Here is a 16,329-nt window from a genome sequence, read left to right as displayed (position 1 = left end):
CTGACACTGACATGGACGGTCTTTGTTTATTTTTTTAATATTTTTTTTGTTTTTTGTAATTTTATTTCAATAAAATGCTATTTTTTATGTTAAAAAGCTAAATGATTTTTTTTCTGTGTTTCATAATAAAGTTACCTCATGTTTTTTTTATAAAGAGAATGAACAAGATAATTCCTATCAATAGTAAATTCGTCTACGATAAACAAACGTTGGGTAGCCAAGTGCTGGCCGAATCTTTTATATATTTTTTTCGTAGTAAGAGTCCTTGGGTTTTAGAAATAGTATAAAAAGAAGTCGAATGTGCATAAGAAAGACAGTAATTTTTTTAAAAAATAATTTTTAAGAAAAAGAAATAATTGTGAATCTTCTTCTGCCCTAAGAAATGATTCATTCAAATAATGAGTATAGTTTTTTATTGATTAAAAATTCGGTGTCATCGTGTCTCATCTTTTGAAAAAATTCCCAACTTTCCAATCGGACCATGGTCTACGAATCATCGTGGCACAGGTCGAATTGCGCTCCTTTCGCCATAAGAGCCAATACCCGTAGGCGAGTCGGCGCAACTCTCTCTCTCTCTCTCTCTCTCGCTGTAAGTCGGCGGTACCATCGACGTCAGCAAAGCCCATGAAGGTCGAGATGGTCATCATCACTCTCCCCTTCTCCCATCGTCATTTGGGTTTTGGGTTTCCGAAATCAAGTCCTGTTTCATCTGACGAAGCCTGTATTTTTATGTTGGTTTCAAGCGTTCAAATCCCATTTTGGGCTGAAACCAGTTGAGTGAATATACAGAGGGAGGAGGCACTCCGTTTCTAAATCTCAGATGATGTAGCCAAACTGCATGACTGGGATTTCAATTTTATAGATTTCATGAATCGCAAGTACTAAATTTGTGAATTCAATACACCAAACATCCAAAACCAAAACAAGTGTTGTCCCGGTCCTTGTTCTTATCCTTTTTTTGTTTAAACCATTGTCTTTTTTTCCCTTGAAGGTGCAGTGGCATTGATGATCATCCATGCTCTGAAGCAACTTATTCTGCTTGAAGCAACATCCCATTCATTGATAACTGCAAGGCACTTTCTCAAGCAATCGGCAATTTCTTGGCCGAATTCCCCATGTCGTTGGCCTCTGGGCGTCGATTTCAAGCTTAACTCGATCAACATGTCCGCCGCTCTTGAACCCAATCGCTTCTCTTCAAGCGTCAAGGCATGCGCCGCTGCTGCCGAACATGGTGACGGAAGCGGAATTTCTTCATCAGGTGCTGATGGACGAGCTCACTCTGGAACATCTTCCAGTATTGAATCGGTTCCCGACATTGAAAAGAAGTATGTTCATCGTGTTTACGACGCCATTGCTCCTCATTTTAGCTCCACAAGGTATGCAAAGTGGCCCAAGGTTGCTGAATTATTGAACTCGCTGCGTCCGGGTTCAGTCGTCCTGGATACAGGATGCGGAAATGGGAAGTATTTGGGATTCAATCCTCAATGCTTCTTCGTGGGATGCGATATAAGCGCCCCTCTGATCAAGATTTGCGCGGAGAAGGCGCACGAAGTTATGGTTGCAGATGCTGTTAATCTCCCTTACAGAGATGGCTTTGGCGATGCTGCCATATCCATAGCTGTGTTGCATCACCTAAGCACGGAAGGTCGGAGGAGAAAGGCCATTGCCGAATTGGTGCGGACCGTTAGGAAGGGTGGTTTGGTTCTTATCACTGTCTGGGCAGTAGAACAGGAGGACATATCACTGCTTACTAAGTGGACCCCTCTTACTCACAAGTATGATGAGGAGTGGCTAGAACCAAACTGCGACAATGCTCGTAACTCTTCATTAGCAGTCACATTGGAAAGCATTCCGGAAACTGATGAAACCAATAGTAGTTGTCATGACTGTAAGAAAGTTGCTAATTCGGGGGATAAAAACTCCTTAATTTCTTCTTCCGAGGAGCGAATGAATGTAGCGACCACATTGCCTCCTGAAAATGGTAATGTGGAAAGCCATCAAGAGTATTTCGTGCCGTGGCATTTGCCTTATCATCGAGCCGAGATAGCTGGGGAATCTGCTTCTGCCGTTGCAAGTGGTTTGGCAACCAAAGATGATAAGAAGGGAGCTGTAGTGTACAATCGGTATTATCATGTATTTGTTGAAGGTGAACTTGAAAGGTAAGACATATTTTACTCACGGTCCTCGTTGCATTGATGTTTCTCTTCATTTCTTTCCATTTTTTTTAATTTTACCAGAGTTGATTGTACCAAATCTCTAGTTTTTTGTAATAATTAGATTTTTATGTATCCTAAGTAGTATTTTGGATGAAAAACATATACAATATGAATAAATTCTTGACTTTTACATGACGAATAAGATTTCATTAGTAGATTAAATGAAAATCACAAACATTGATCAGTAAAGTGTATGGTACAGAATTTGTTCATTTTCTATTTCCCTTATTTCACATGCTTTACTTGTTGGGTCTGGATGACCAGGGTATATATTATGAATAAATTCTTGACTTCTACATGACTAATAAGATTTCATTTTCTGATTCCTATGATTTAGTAAATATACATTAATATGTCATTTATAGCATCAGCTTATTTACTTAAATAACAGAATCAATAGACAGGTACACTTTCTTATCAAACCTTTTTTTAATATCTGTTCAAGGGAATTAGTTGTTGCTGCCAATATTAGAGGTTCAAAGCAATCAGCCCCACTTTCAACACTTGGGACGTTCTGGAGTGGATTTTCTCATATATTTATAGTTGAGAAAGGGCTGAATTGATTTTGTGCCTTGGGCACCTGGATGGCTGCAACTCATTGAATGTTTTTTAAGATGAGAATGATTCAAATGAAATAGGCTCTACAACCATTGTAATTTGGAAACCTGCATATAGAACTTGGATAAAGAGAAGCCATGCGCTTGTAGTGTACAGTTCTATTGTTTTATAAAAGTTTTCTTTTTTTTAGCATTGTAGATGATTTTGTTAATAAACTTGGAGTCAGCTGTGCCAAATATATCCTTAGACTTAAGAAACTAGAGAAACATTAATTGAAGATGGAACTTTAGGGTTTGAAGGAAAAACTCCATGCATGTGATGGAGTATCTAAACAAAATGAAAATTTTATGGACCAACTAGCATTGATGGACAGCCAGTGTAGAAAGGACCAAAATTTAGTAGGCCTTGGCTAGTTTGGGTTTAGAACATCATGTGTGATCATCTTTTGTTTTCTAACTTGGTTGAATTTTGGTGGATGTATGTTTTTCCAGTTGTTGAAATAGGAAAATTGTCTTGGCCACATATTATGGATCATCAACTAAGTTTGGTAAAATAATCTAGATGTGGGAATGACCGTAGAGGAGGAAAAGTCAACAAATGCACAATCAAGGTGGATGTAGATCTCTTCTCTTGGCCAATTGTTTTATGGCACAACAGACAAACATTGGAAGAACTATCTTCCTTCAAGTGTATAAGAAACGATGACGAGAGCCAAGAGCCTTATGAAGGTCATCTTAATTTTGTCATGGTCACTATTGGGCATCTCGCAAGAAGAATGAAACATGCTTTGTGGAATATAGATCAGCGGCTGCTCATGCAAAAGGACTTCAAGAAATGGATCAACATGATGTACATGTGAGTTTAAATCTAAAACAACGTGAATGCAGCAACTGTTTCATGGATTAAGCAGATAAGTTGTTTGAAGTAATTCCATACGATGGTGGAATCAGTATATAGGAGATGGAAACTTCTTTTGTTCATCAAATTCCTTTTCTTTCCCAAATACTCAATTTTTGTCTTTTTGTTGTCTTTAAATTCATTAGAGGATCTTCACATAAAGAAAGTATTTGCTAAAGAAAAATCTTTTGTGAGAATAACTGTCTTGATGGAAAAGTTCATGGTCAAAGTTGAAGTGGAGACTCAAGTTAAGAGTTTATGTCATGATTGTTGATGAGTCAAATGAAGATATCAACATATTGAATCTGTAATGCCCCAAATTTTTGGACCCTTTATTTATGTGATTATTTAATAATTATGAGCCTTTGCATTGGGATTGGTGTTTATTATTGATGAATAAGGGTTCCTCGTTGAAATCGGATTGTAAAATATCCAAATATGGGTTTGGATCAAATCCGTTTGGATTTGGGGACATAGTTGTCATTTTTTTGAAAGATCATGGCTTTTGGGGTAAGGGACATGCCCGATATTTTGGAGATAGGTTGAGGATATTTTTTGTTAAAATACATGTATCTATATATATATATATATATATTTATTCAAATACACCATAATACCCGATAGGGGTATTATGGTCATTTCACAAGTACCTGATAGGGGTACTTGTTTTTCTTCTTTTTTATGTTTCTGTATTTATTTTATTTTTTATTTTTTTATTTTTAAGCCACATAAAAGGGGCCCACCATAGAATCGTTGGGGCCCCCAATGGTCACAATTGTGACCGTTGGGGGCTCCCAACGACTCTATGGGAGCCCCCTTTTGGCGCACCTTTTGAGACCCTTGTAACCTCCCTTCCTCTCTTCTTCTTCTTCTTGTATAAATAGGGGTGAAGTGAACCCCTTTGTAATATGTATTCTTGAGAGCTTTCTCTCTCTTTTCAATAAAGAGATTTTTATATTTTGTGTTGTATATGTATTGTCCCTTTATAGACTTGGCTATTGTTTGCCCATTGTAGAACATTGTAAGTGCTTATAGCACTCTTTGTATTTCTGCATATCTCATTACATGGTATCAGAGCCATTCGATTCCTCCAGGGTGAAATCTTGTCTCTCTCTCCACTTCTTTTACAATATTCTCTTATTGAAGCAATGGAGACCAAGATCGACCTATCATTCAAGCTCAATAGAAAAAATTACATGATGTGGGCATCCGCAATGAAAAATAATCTCAAAGGGAAGAAGCTTTGAGGTTATGTAATGGGGATCGTTCCGGAACCTCAACTTAAGCTCACAAAGATGGAAGAAGGTCAAAAAAAAGTTCTTGAGGGAGTTGCTCGCCTCAAAGGAATAGAAGAACATCAACGCCAAGTGGAAGATTGAGAAAGCAACCATGCAAAAATCCTAGCATGGTTTATGAATAATGTTGAACTTAAGGTATGTGTAAATATTGCAAAATTTCGTCGAGCCAATGAAGCTTAGTTTTTTATGAAGGGTATGTATACTCAAAAAGATCTTGCAAGAGCATATTTCTTGCAAGAGAAAGTTAGAACTACAAAACAAGGGGATATGAGTATTCAAGATTACTATAGTGCTCTAAATCCTTTGTGGGATGGATTGACTCTTTTAGAGCCTAAATGGGTGGCTATGGAGGATGTTGAGTTTAGACAAAAACAAATGGAACAAGATAGATTGTTTCAATTTTTATTTGGCCTTTGTCCCGAATTTGAAGTGAGATCCTCACTCCTTCATAGATCCACTTTTCCTCCATTAGAGGATGTCATTGCCGAAATTACTCAAGAAGAGACTTGGCATGGCATGAGTAAAAGCGTGGATGATGTTCTTGCCGTATCTAAACCCGGCAATCATGTTAAAACCTACAAGCCACCTCATTTTGGGAAACAAGAGAATGGTGGAAGATAATTATATGTCATCATTGTTATGAGCCCAGACATATCAAACCCGCATGCCCAAAATTAAATGGAACCTTCAAGCCTAAGGTGGCTTCCGTTGAGGAATCCTCCACTAAAGAAGATGAAGGAAAAAACAGGGATCTCAAAGACACTCTTGGTCAAATATCCTTGACTCTCCAACAAATCCTAAAGGCTACTTCCTCCACCTTCGGTGCCGCCATTGCCTCTTCATCTCCTCCCGGTACGTATTCTTGGATTTTAGATTCTGGAGCATCTTTTCACATGACTCCTGATGCAGAGCAGGTGGTACCAATACCTTGTGACCCTGGCACGGCCAGGGAACCCGACCCACCATTTGGAATGAACGATTGGACCCAGCAGCAGGATCCGACCACAGGTAAGTCGAATCGATGCAGGGAGATAACGCGCACCTACTCCAGAACAAGGAAGACCCGGCTCGCCACCGATCCAGTCCCAGACTGAAGCCTTCTCGGGTCCGGGTCCGGATCCGGGTCCGGGTGGGACCCGGGACCCGGATCCAATGGCCATCTTTAAATAGCACTGCCTAGGGTTGCGTGGGCAGTTTTCTGGAAGAAGAATCATCGCAGTTTTCTTTTCAGCCGCATTCCTTATTTCCTGTCATTTTCTTCAGTTTTCTATCACTATTCGTTGTTGCACGATTTCTTTGTTTTCCCTCATTTTATTTTTCCTTTGTTATCAACAACTGTTCATTGACATTTGGCATTTGATAAATAAATTCAAGCCTCACCGTGTGGGTGAGTATTCTTGTTTAGCTTATCCAGCACACGACTGTATACAGTCGTGCCTTCATAATCTTCCTCAAGGACGCGCGAGGGTTGGAGATTACATTACAAGGCCGTGTTTTCATCGCCACTGTCGCAGCCCTCTGGAGGCTGCATCAACGTGGTATCAGATCCCAAACATCCTCCATCGACAGCCGCATGGCTCAAGAGGCGAGGAACGATCCGACACACGGCAATGAACGGGAAGAGATCAACACCGAAGACCCTATGATGCGTATGATGGAGATGATGACAAAAATGCAAGAGAATATGCTGCGCATGAACAAGGAAATGGCCGGAATCACCAAGAGAATGGATGGGATTGACTGTCGACTCATCGCCATAGAATCGACGGCAGGGTCGAACCCGGCGACAGCCCAACCTGTGGGTACCACCGTGGGCGATGGCGCAGTGAGCATTGGCACGACTGCAATGATCGACCCTGCCCAATTGGGTCCTCAACCTGCGATACTGCTGGGGGCATTGGGGAAGGTTTGTGTGGGACTACGAACCGAGAAGTGCTCCAGCAAGGTACGCCAACGTTGAACCCTGGCACGCATGTAACGCATCCGACCTGGGAGACCATTGGAGAGCCTCCCCTCGCGTCGTGCATACACCGGTCTGGCACCGGCCCTCACCACAGGGTCTGCAGACCAGACCCGGCCTGCGTGGCCCCAGTTTGCCTCCGGATCCAACTGCGGGCACGCCAGCGTCAGTTCGGGCCGGAATGGGTCTGTCGACCTTCCCAGTACCTGCGCGTGGGAACATGATCGTAGCCCATTCACGGGCTAAGGGGATTGATCCCCTGTGGGTGAATTCGGACCCCTCAGGGTCCAGTCAAGAGCCAATGTTAAGTGGGTCCGGACCCGATTACCGAGGACCACCCTTTGGGTTCTCCGGAGCGGGTCCGGGTCTTGCAGCCCCATACCCAGCCTACCCAGTTGGGTTTGGTTCGCAGTTCGCTCTGAATCTGACCCAACCCGTGAGTTTTGAACCTCGAAATGAATCCCATACCGACCCAAACTTGTATCGGACCTAGACGGAGCTCCAGCTTGATCTTGAGCCAGGCCAAAACCAGGCCCATAATCGTGTGGATCGTGGATCGAGTTCGAACCAAGCCTTCTACCCCCACAACTCGAACCACGATCCAACCTATCCAAATCTAGGTCCGACGAATAGTCTAGGATTGAGCCCGATCCATATCCAGTCGAGCGAATCTCGACAACAGAGAACACTAGAGCACCCCTCCACTTACGGGGTAAAGCTGGATCTTCCGGAGTTCGTGGGGCGATTCGACGCGGAGCAGTTCTTCGACTGGTCTTATGTCGTACAGTTCTTCTTCGATTATCACACCATTGTTGAGCATCGTCGTGTCTCTCTAGCATCTACTCGGTTGAGGGGCCTAACACAGACATGGTGGGTAGAGTTGCAGCGGTCGAGAGAGCGGCAGGGAGTAGAGCGTGTACAGTCATGGGAGGAGATGCAGAGATTAATGCAGTGAAAATTCGGGCCTTCCGATCACGCCGAGCGAGCCTACAAGGAGTACCTAACCCTGCGTCAAGGCACTCAGACTGTGGCGGAATACACTGCCGAGTTTCATCGTCTTTCTCTATGGGTGCAGATCGAGGAAATTGCCCACCAACAGGTCACAAGGTACATTTCTGGTCTCCGTCCTGTTATCTCCGACGACTGTAGTTGTATCACGGTTGAGACATTAGATCAGGCAAGCAACTATGCCATGAATGTCGAGGAAAAGTTAAAAAGGAGGCAGAAATACAAGACCATCCGTAGTGAACAGTCCAGTCGACCCAAGTCGAGTTTCCCAACCAGGGGAGCAAGCTCCCCTAGGAAGGAGGACTCAAAATCTGCCCCTAAAGCAGAACTTAGCAAACTTGACCCATTCGGACCCGCATTCAATACCCGGTCTAGAGCCAAGCTTAGTGATTCTACCATCCGTTATTTTAGGTGGCAGGAGTTAGGGCATGTTGCATCTAGGTGCCCCACTGTGGGCAAGAACACCCATCTCGTCGAAGGTATTGTGGAGTCAGCATCTGAAAGTGAGAGTGAGTCTTTGGTTGAGGATGAGGATGAGAGGGAAGTCGTAGAGTTCGACGGCAATGTCGAAAATTTATTATCCATCCGCCGTCATGTTTTGACCGCACCTCGTGAGTCAACCCCTGCAAAATGGTTACGGAACAACATCTTTAGAACCCGATGCAACTGTGAGGGTCACGCATGTGACGTTATTATCAACACTGGTGCTTGTGAGAATATGGTGTCTGAGAGCGTTGTGTCTACCTTGAAGCTGGCAACAGAGAAATTGTCTCACCCTTACAAGATGGCGTGGTTCAAGAAGGGAAACGAGGTTCCCATCACCCAGCGTTGTTTAGTTCGGTTCTCCATAGGGGAGCACTACCACGATGAGGTGTGGTGTGATGTAGCCTGTATGAGCGCGTGCCACATCATGTTGGGTCGTCCTTAGCAGTTTGATCACCAGACCATTCATGATGGCCGTAGGAACACGTACTCGTTCATATTTAAAGGTCATAAGATAATCCTTCTCCCCATCAAGGAGACGAGGTTTCCCATGGTAGATAAGCCTGAGCGAGTTTCCCGGCTTGCAGGGCTATCCTGTCGGTCTTTCCTGAACCAATGTCAGGAGGATGGTTATTGTTTTGCTGTGGTGGCTAAGCCGTCGATGAGTATTTCGTTACCAGTTCCTACGGACGTCGGCCCCCTTCTTGAGGAGTTTAGCGACATTATGCCTGATGACCTTCTAGATGGTCTTCCTTCCATGTGTGTCGTGCAACACGCTATTGATTTTGTGCCAGGGTCGAGTCTTCCCAATCTCCCTGCGTATCGTATGAACCCCTCCGAGCATGCTGAGTTGTTGAGGCAGGTCCAGGAGTTACTACAAAAGGGCTTTATTCGTGAAAGTGTGAGTCCTTGCGCGGTGCCCGCCCTACTCACCCCTAAGAAAGATGGGTCCATGCGCATGTGTGTAGATAGTCGAGCGATAAACCGCATCACAGTCAAATACCGTTTTCCTATCCCTCGTTTGGATGATATGTTTGATATGTTGGTTGGTGCTTCCATTTTCTCCAAAATCGATTTAAAAAGTGGGTATCACCAGATTCGTATCCGGGAGGGGGATGAGTGGAAGACGACATTTAAGACACGTGATGGGTTGTATGAGTGGTTAGTCATGCCATTGGGCTATCTAATGCCCCAAGCACTTTCATGAATATGATGACCCAAGTGTTACGCCCTTGTATAGGGAAGTTTGTCGTGGTATATTTTGATGATATCTTGATTTATAGTTCATCGTTATCTGACCATTTGAGTTACCTGCGTCAGGTCTTAGAAATTTTGAGGAGAGAAAAGTTGTATGTCAATGCGAAAAAGTGTGAGTTCATGACGTCCAATGTCGTATTCTTAGGTTTTATTGTGTCATCTGATGGAGTTAAGGCAGACCCCGCAAAAGTTCGTGCGATTGTTGATTGGCCTGTCCCAAAGACTATAAGAGAGATCCATAGTTTTCACGGGTTAGCCACTTTTTATCGACGTTTCGTGAGAAATTTCAGCACCCTCATGGCCCCCATCACGGAGTGCCTCAAGGGTACTAGTTTCCATTGGACGCCTGCTGCGGGAAAGGCCTTTACAATCATCAAAGAGAAAATGACCATTGCTCCTGTTTTAGCCCTTCCTGATTTTAGTGCAGTCTTTGAGGTTGAATGTGATGCCTCCAAGGTGGGGATTGGTGCCGTCTTGAGTCAGAATCGTAGACCTGTTGCTTTCTTTAGTGAGAAGCTAACTCAGGCCAGGTGCCAGTATTCCACTTACGATGTTGAATTTTATGCCGTGGTGCAAGCCCTCCATTATTGGAGATATTATCTTATTTATAAGGAATTTGTCTTGTACACGGACCATGAGGCACTGAAGTAACTGAATAGCCAAAAGAAGTTAAGTGTCTGTCATGCCAAGTGGGTTAGCTTCTTGCAAGAGTACACCTTCTCGATTCACCATCAATCTGGTACTCTGAACAAGGTGGCTGACACTCTTAGTAGGAAGAACAACCTGCTGATGACCATGTCAGTGCAGGTCATTGGGTTCGAGCAGTGCAAGGAGTTATACCCCCACAGACCCCGATTTCCAGCAAGTCTGGGAGGGGTGCATCTCCTCAGATCGCACCATCGATCTCCGTTTTAGTATTCATAATGGTTACCTCTTTCGTGGGAACAAATTATGTGTGCCTGATTTCTCCCTTAGGCTTCAGTTGATTTCTGAATTACGTGAAGGAGGGTTAGCAGGGCATTTCGGACATGATAAGACGTTCGCTTTGTTAGATGAACGATACTTTTGGCCCAAAATGCGTAAAAATGTTGTCAAGTTCATTCAAGGTTGTCATGTGTGTCAAGTGTCCAAGGGTCATCGTCAGAATAGTGGTCTGTACACTCTGTTACCCATTCCTGAACGATCGTGGGAGCACGTATCCATGAATTTTATCATGGGCCTTCCCAGGACGCCACGCCGTTTCGATTCAATTTTAGTTGTTGTTGACCGGTTCTCCAAAATGGCTATTTTTGTTCCGTGTAAGCGAACCGCCGATCCCTCTTTAGTAGTGTCCTATTATTTCAAGGACGTCGCCCGTTTCCATGGTCTGCCCCACACCATCACTTTCGATCGTGACACGTGTTTTATGAGCCACTTTTGGAAGTCACTATGGGCCTTATTGAAGACCAAACTTCAGTTCAGTAGTGCGTACCACCCCCAGACCGATGGCCAAACCGAAGTCGTGAACCGCACCTTGGGAAACTTGTTAAGGAGCCTAGTATGGGGAAAATGTCAAAACCTGGGATCTAGTCTTGCCTCAAGCCGAGTTTGCGTATAATAGTTCCATCAATAGGTCCACAGGCAAGTCGCCTTTTCAAGTGGTTTATGGTCGGTCGCCCACTCATGTCGTTGATCTAGCTCCAGTGTCCAGTCTCCCCGACCCAGTCCCCGACACCTTTGATGTCGTTGAATATATGCGTGATATACATAGGCAGGTCCGGGCTAAACTCATTGAAAGTTACGAAGCGTACAAAGCCTTCGTTGACCAAGGTCGTCGCGACGTTCAATTTCAAGTTGGTCAGTTTGTTTGGGTTTACCTGCGTCCTGAGCGTTTCCCGTGGGCACTTATAGTAAACTGAGCCCTAAGAAATACGGTTCATTCAAGGTCCTACGACGATTAGGTCCGAATGCCTACCTCCTAGAACTGCCCAACGATTAGAACATTTTCCCGATTTTCAATGTGTCTGATCTATATGCTTACTGTGGAGACAACAAGTCGTCGGAGCCGACTTCTTCCCAACCAGGGGAAAATGATGCAAAGCAGGTGGTACCAATACCCTGTGACCCTGACACGGCCAGGGAACCCGACCCACCATTTGGAATGAACGATTGAACCCAGCAACAGGATCCGATCACAGGTAAGTCGACTCGATGCAGGGAGATAACGCGCACCTACTCCAGAAAAAGGAAGACCCGGCTCGCCACCGATCCAGTCCCAGACTGAAGCCCTCTCGGGTCCGGGTGGGACCCGGGACGTGGATCCAATGGCCATCTTTAAATAGCACTGCCTAGGGTTGCGTGGGCAGTTTTCTGGAAGAAGAATCATCGCAGTTTTCTTTTCAGCCGCATTCCTTATTTCCTGTCATTTTCTTCAGTTTTCTATCACTATTCGTTGTTGCACGATTTCTTTGTTTTCCCTCATTTTATTTTCCCTTTGTTATCATCAACTGTTCATTGACATTTGGCATTTGATAAATAAATTCAAGCCTCACCGTGTGGGTGAGTATTCTTGTTTAGCTTATCCAGCACAAACCTTCCTCATGGACGCGCGAGGGTTGGAGATTGCATCACAAGGTCGTGTTTTCATCGCCACTGTCGCAACCCTCTGGAGGCTGTATCAACTCGTCATGAAAATGCTTTAAACAACGTATGCATCAATTCAAAAACATCTTGTGTTTCTACAGCCGATGGAACATTTCTCAAAATAAATGACATTGGAACTCTAGATCCTAAAAATCTTCAAAACTTTTTTGTTCTAAAAGTAAGAATAGTTCTTAAATTAAATCTCAACCTTTTTTCCGTTTCTCAAATTGTCGACCATGGATGTGAAATATCTTTCTTATCTCAAGGGTGCTTTGTGCAGGATCTCCAATCCGGGAAGCGGATTGGGCAAGGCCATAGAAAGGGAGATCTTTACGACGTGGATCACTTGATACTCCCTTCAAAATACTTTTGTACTTATGTCCAAGATAAAAGTATTGAAACTTGGCATAAAAGACTTGGACATCCAAGTTATTCTAAAATGTATTTTTTTCCTTTTGGAAACAAGTTTTGTAAAGAAAAAGATATCAATTGCAAAGATTGTATTTTTGGAAAGATGAAGTCTACTCCATTTCCTACAAGAACCTTTATTTTAACTAGACCTTTTGAATTGGTCCATTCTGATGTATGGGGACCATCTCCAGTTCTATCTAAAGGTGGTTATTCATATTATGTAACCTTTATTGATGATTATACTAGATATGTATGAATTTATTTTTTTAACCTTAAATCAGAAGTTTTTACCTTTTTTAAAGAATTTTGTGCAAAAATTAAAAATCAATTTCAAAGTCACATATCCATTCTTAGATCCGACTCCGGAGGAGAATACTTATCAAATGCATTTCAAATATATTTAAAACAATATGGCATTTATCATCAGAGATCATGTCCAAGAACTCCACAACAAAACGGTCTAGCGGAAAGAAAACATAGGCATATCTTAGAAACCACTAGATCATTACTTATCTCTAAAAATATTCCTAAAAATTTTTGGGCCGAAGCCGTGTTAACCTCCACCTACTTAATCAATCGAATGTCGTCCTCAAAATTAAATAATATCTCTCCTTATGAAAAACTTTTTAAAATTTTACCCGATTACATTCGTCTTCGTATTTGTGGATGTAAATGCTTTGTTTTTTTACATAAAAGAGATAAACTATCACTAAAAGCAATTGAATGTGTATTTTTGGGATATTGTGAAAATCAAAAGGACTATAGATGTTTTGATTTTAAAAACAATAAGTTATATGTCTCAAAAGATGTGACATTCTTAGAAGATGAGACCGGATTTGAAATCTTAGACAAACAAAATGAAATTGAATATACGTTTTTAAATGATCTTTTAGAAGATACAAATGATGAATCTTCAAGTCATTCAGAAATATTAGAAAACACACATAATAGTGAAGACACACATAATATTGAAATATCACCAATTGATGGTGACAATCTACATGTTTATACCCGGCGTGAGCAAGAGAAACCTATTAGTGCTTTAGAAAAATTCTTGCGGCTTAATGAACCTCTAGAAGAAACTTCCCTTAGGCGCTCCTCTAGAGAATCAATTCCACCTAATAGGTTTGTTTCATATGAATCTCTCTCACCAAATTATAGAGCTTGTCTAATAACCTTACATTCATATTATGAGCCTTCTCATTATAATCAAGCAAAAAATATATCACATTGGATTGAAGCAATGAGGGTAGAATTAGATGCTTTAAAGAAAGCTAAAACTTGGGAATTGGTTCAACTTCCTCTAAATAAGAAAGCTATTGGTTGCCGTTGGGTTTACAAAGTAAAGACAAAAAGTGATGGTTCCTTAGAACGATATAAAGCAAGATTGGTTGTTAAGGGGTACTCACAAGAATACAACATTGATTATGAGGAGACCTTTGCTTCTGTTGCTTGAATGACTAGTGTTTGAACTCTAATTGAACTGGCATCATTTAAGAAATGGCCAATATTTGAACTAGATGCTAAAAATGTCTTTCTTAATGGGCAACTAAATGAAGAAGTATACATAGACCCTCCATCGGGAATTAAGCTTGAAAAAGGTCAAACTCTTAAATTATTAAAAGCTTTATATTGTCTCAAACAAGCCCCTAAGGCTTGGTATGATAGATTTAGTACTATCATGATTAAGTTGGGATTTCGTTCTTGTTATACTGACACTGCTCTCTTTGTTAAAAGTACAGGTAATAGTATTGTTATTCTTCTACTTTATGTTGATGATATGTCACAGGCAATGATGAAAGTGATATTATTGATGTTAAAAATATGTTAAAAGATAACTTTGATATATTTAATTTGGGTTTTCTCAGATATTTTCTTGGCATTGAAGTTGCATACTCTCCTCGAGGATATATATTATCACAGATGAAGCTTGCTGCAGATATATGTTCCAAATCTGGAATTTCTGATGACAAAAAGGTGGAGACTCCAAAGGTTATCAACGCTAAACTACGATTGGAGGATGGGGTTCTTCTGGATGATCCTACACTCTACAGACAACTTATTGGATCTCTCACCTATCTAACCATCACCAGGCCAGACATCGCTCACGTTGTTCACTCTGCCAGCCAATTCCAGCATGCTCCTACAACTGTGCATATGAGTGTTGTGTTTCGGATTATTCGTTATATAAAAAACACTATAACCAAAGGGTTATTTTTATCCTCACTCTCTTCATTAAATTTGCTTGCCTATACTGATGCTGATTGGGGAGGAAACCCAAATGATAGAATCTCAACGACTGGTTTCTGTATCTTTTTAGGAGATTCGCTAATTGTTTGGAGATGCAAGAAATAGTAGAAAGTCTCTTTATCATCTATCGAGGCTGAATACAGTGCTATGGCAACTACTGCAATGGAACTTGTGTGGTTTCGAAGTCTTCTTCAAGATATGTGAGTTGAAATTTCTGGTGCTTCAAAGCTTTGCTGTGACAACAAAAGTGTCATCTACATTGTCAGCAATCACACCTTTCATGAGCGGACCAAACATATAGAGATAGATTGTCACTATGTTCGTGATGAGTATCTTCGTGGGACAGTTACACTACCATACGTCACATCCGAATATCAGCTTGCAGACTTTTTTACTAAAGCACTTCCTGCTCCTCTCTTCTTGTTTCTCCTTGCCAAACTTTCGGTCATCTCCCCGTAAAGTTTGAGGGGGGGGGGGTGTTAAAATACATGTATCTATACATATATATATATATATATATATGTGTGTATTTATTCAAATACACCATAATACTCGATAGGGGTATTATGGCCATTTCATAAGTACCTGATAGGGGTACTTGTTTTTCTTCTTTTTTATTTTTCTGTATTTATTTTATTTTTTATTTTTTAAGCCACATAAAAGGGGCCCACCATAGAATCGTTGGGCCCCCCAACGGTAACAACGACTCTATGGGAGCCCCCTTTTGGCGCACCTTTTGAGGCCCTTCTGGCCTCCCTTCCTCTCTTCTTCCTGTATAAATAGGGGTGAACCCTTTTGTAATATGTATTCTTGAGACCTCTCTCTCTCTTTTCAATAAAGAGATTTTTATATTTTGTGTTGTGTATGTATTGTCCCTTTGTGAACTTGGCTATTGTTTGTCTATTGTAGGACATTGTAAGTGCTTATAGCACTCTTTGTATTTCCGCATATCTCACTACATTTTTGGCAAGGGGTTATTCTTGGTATTGTTGGAAAATAGGTTGGTTTTTATGGAAGATGACAGTTTGGTAGTAAGATTTGCAAATAAGGGTATTTTTTGTACGGATAAGACATGTTGGGCATTTCTTTTGGTTGTAGGGGTATTGTTGTCATTTAGCTTAGACAATTATTGGTGAGTTGGGATAGGTGGCCCCACACCCCCCTCTCTTCACGCCACCTCCCCCTTTAATATTGGTTTAATGAAGTTTTCCCCTAATTCTCTCTCTCTCTCTCCCCCCCCCCCATTATGTGTGTAATCTTCTCTTCTCTTCTCCCTCACCCATGAGCTTCCTCCTCTCTCTCTCGTTGGTGGAGCCGACCTCTAGGAGCGGACGATTCTGGCGAGTTGAGGAGATTTTCCAATGTGGTG

The 16,329-nt window shown here is 41.9% G+C and overlaps 1 protein-coding gene across 2 annotated transcripts in view; it reads left to right on the top strand.

Moving 5' to 3' along the window:
* Positions 1-472: 472 nt before the first annotated feature.
* Positions 473-16,329, top strand: part of LOC149816623 (tRNA (carboxymethyluridine(34)-5-O)-methyltransferase-like) — a 35,917-nt gene continuing 20,060 nt past the window's right edge. For both annotated transcript variants that reach the window (XM_089987800.1, XM_089987801.1), the window contains exons 1-2: positions 473-630; positions 992-2,159. In XM_089987800.1, coding sequence (XP_089843926.1) covers positions 1,006-2,159 — 1,154 coding nt within the window. In that variant the 5' untranslated portion in view covers positions 473-630; positions 992-1,005. The remainder of the gene's footprint in view (positions 631-991; positions 2,160-16,329) is intronic.

Source organism: Nuphar pumila, chromosome 14 (assembly GCF_984573655.1).
Source record: "Nuphar pumila chromosome 14, dmNupPumi1.hap1.1, whole genome shotgun sequence".
NCBI lineage: Eukaryota > Viridiplantae > Streptophyta > Magnoliopsida > Nymphaeales > Nymphaeaceae > Nuphar > Nuphar pumila.
The sequence above is the reverse complement of the archived record's forward strand: the minus strand, read 5'-3'. Positions and strand labels throughout refer to the sequence as shown.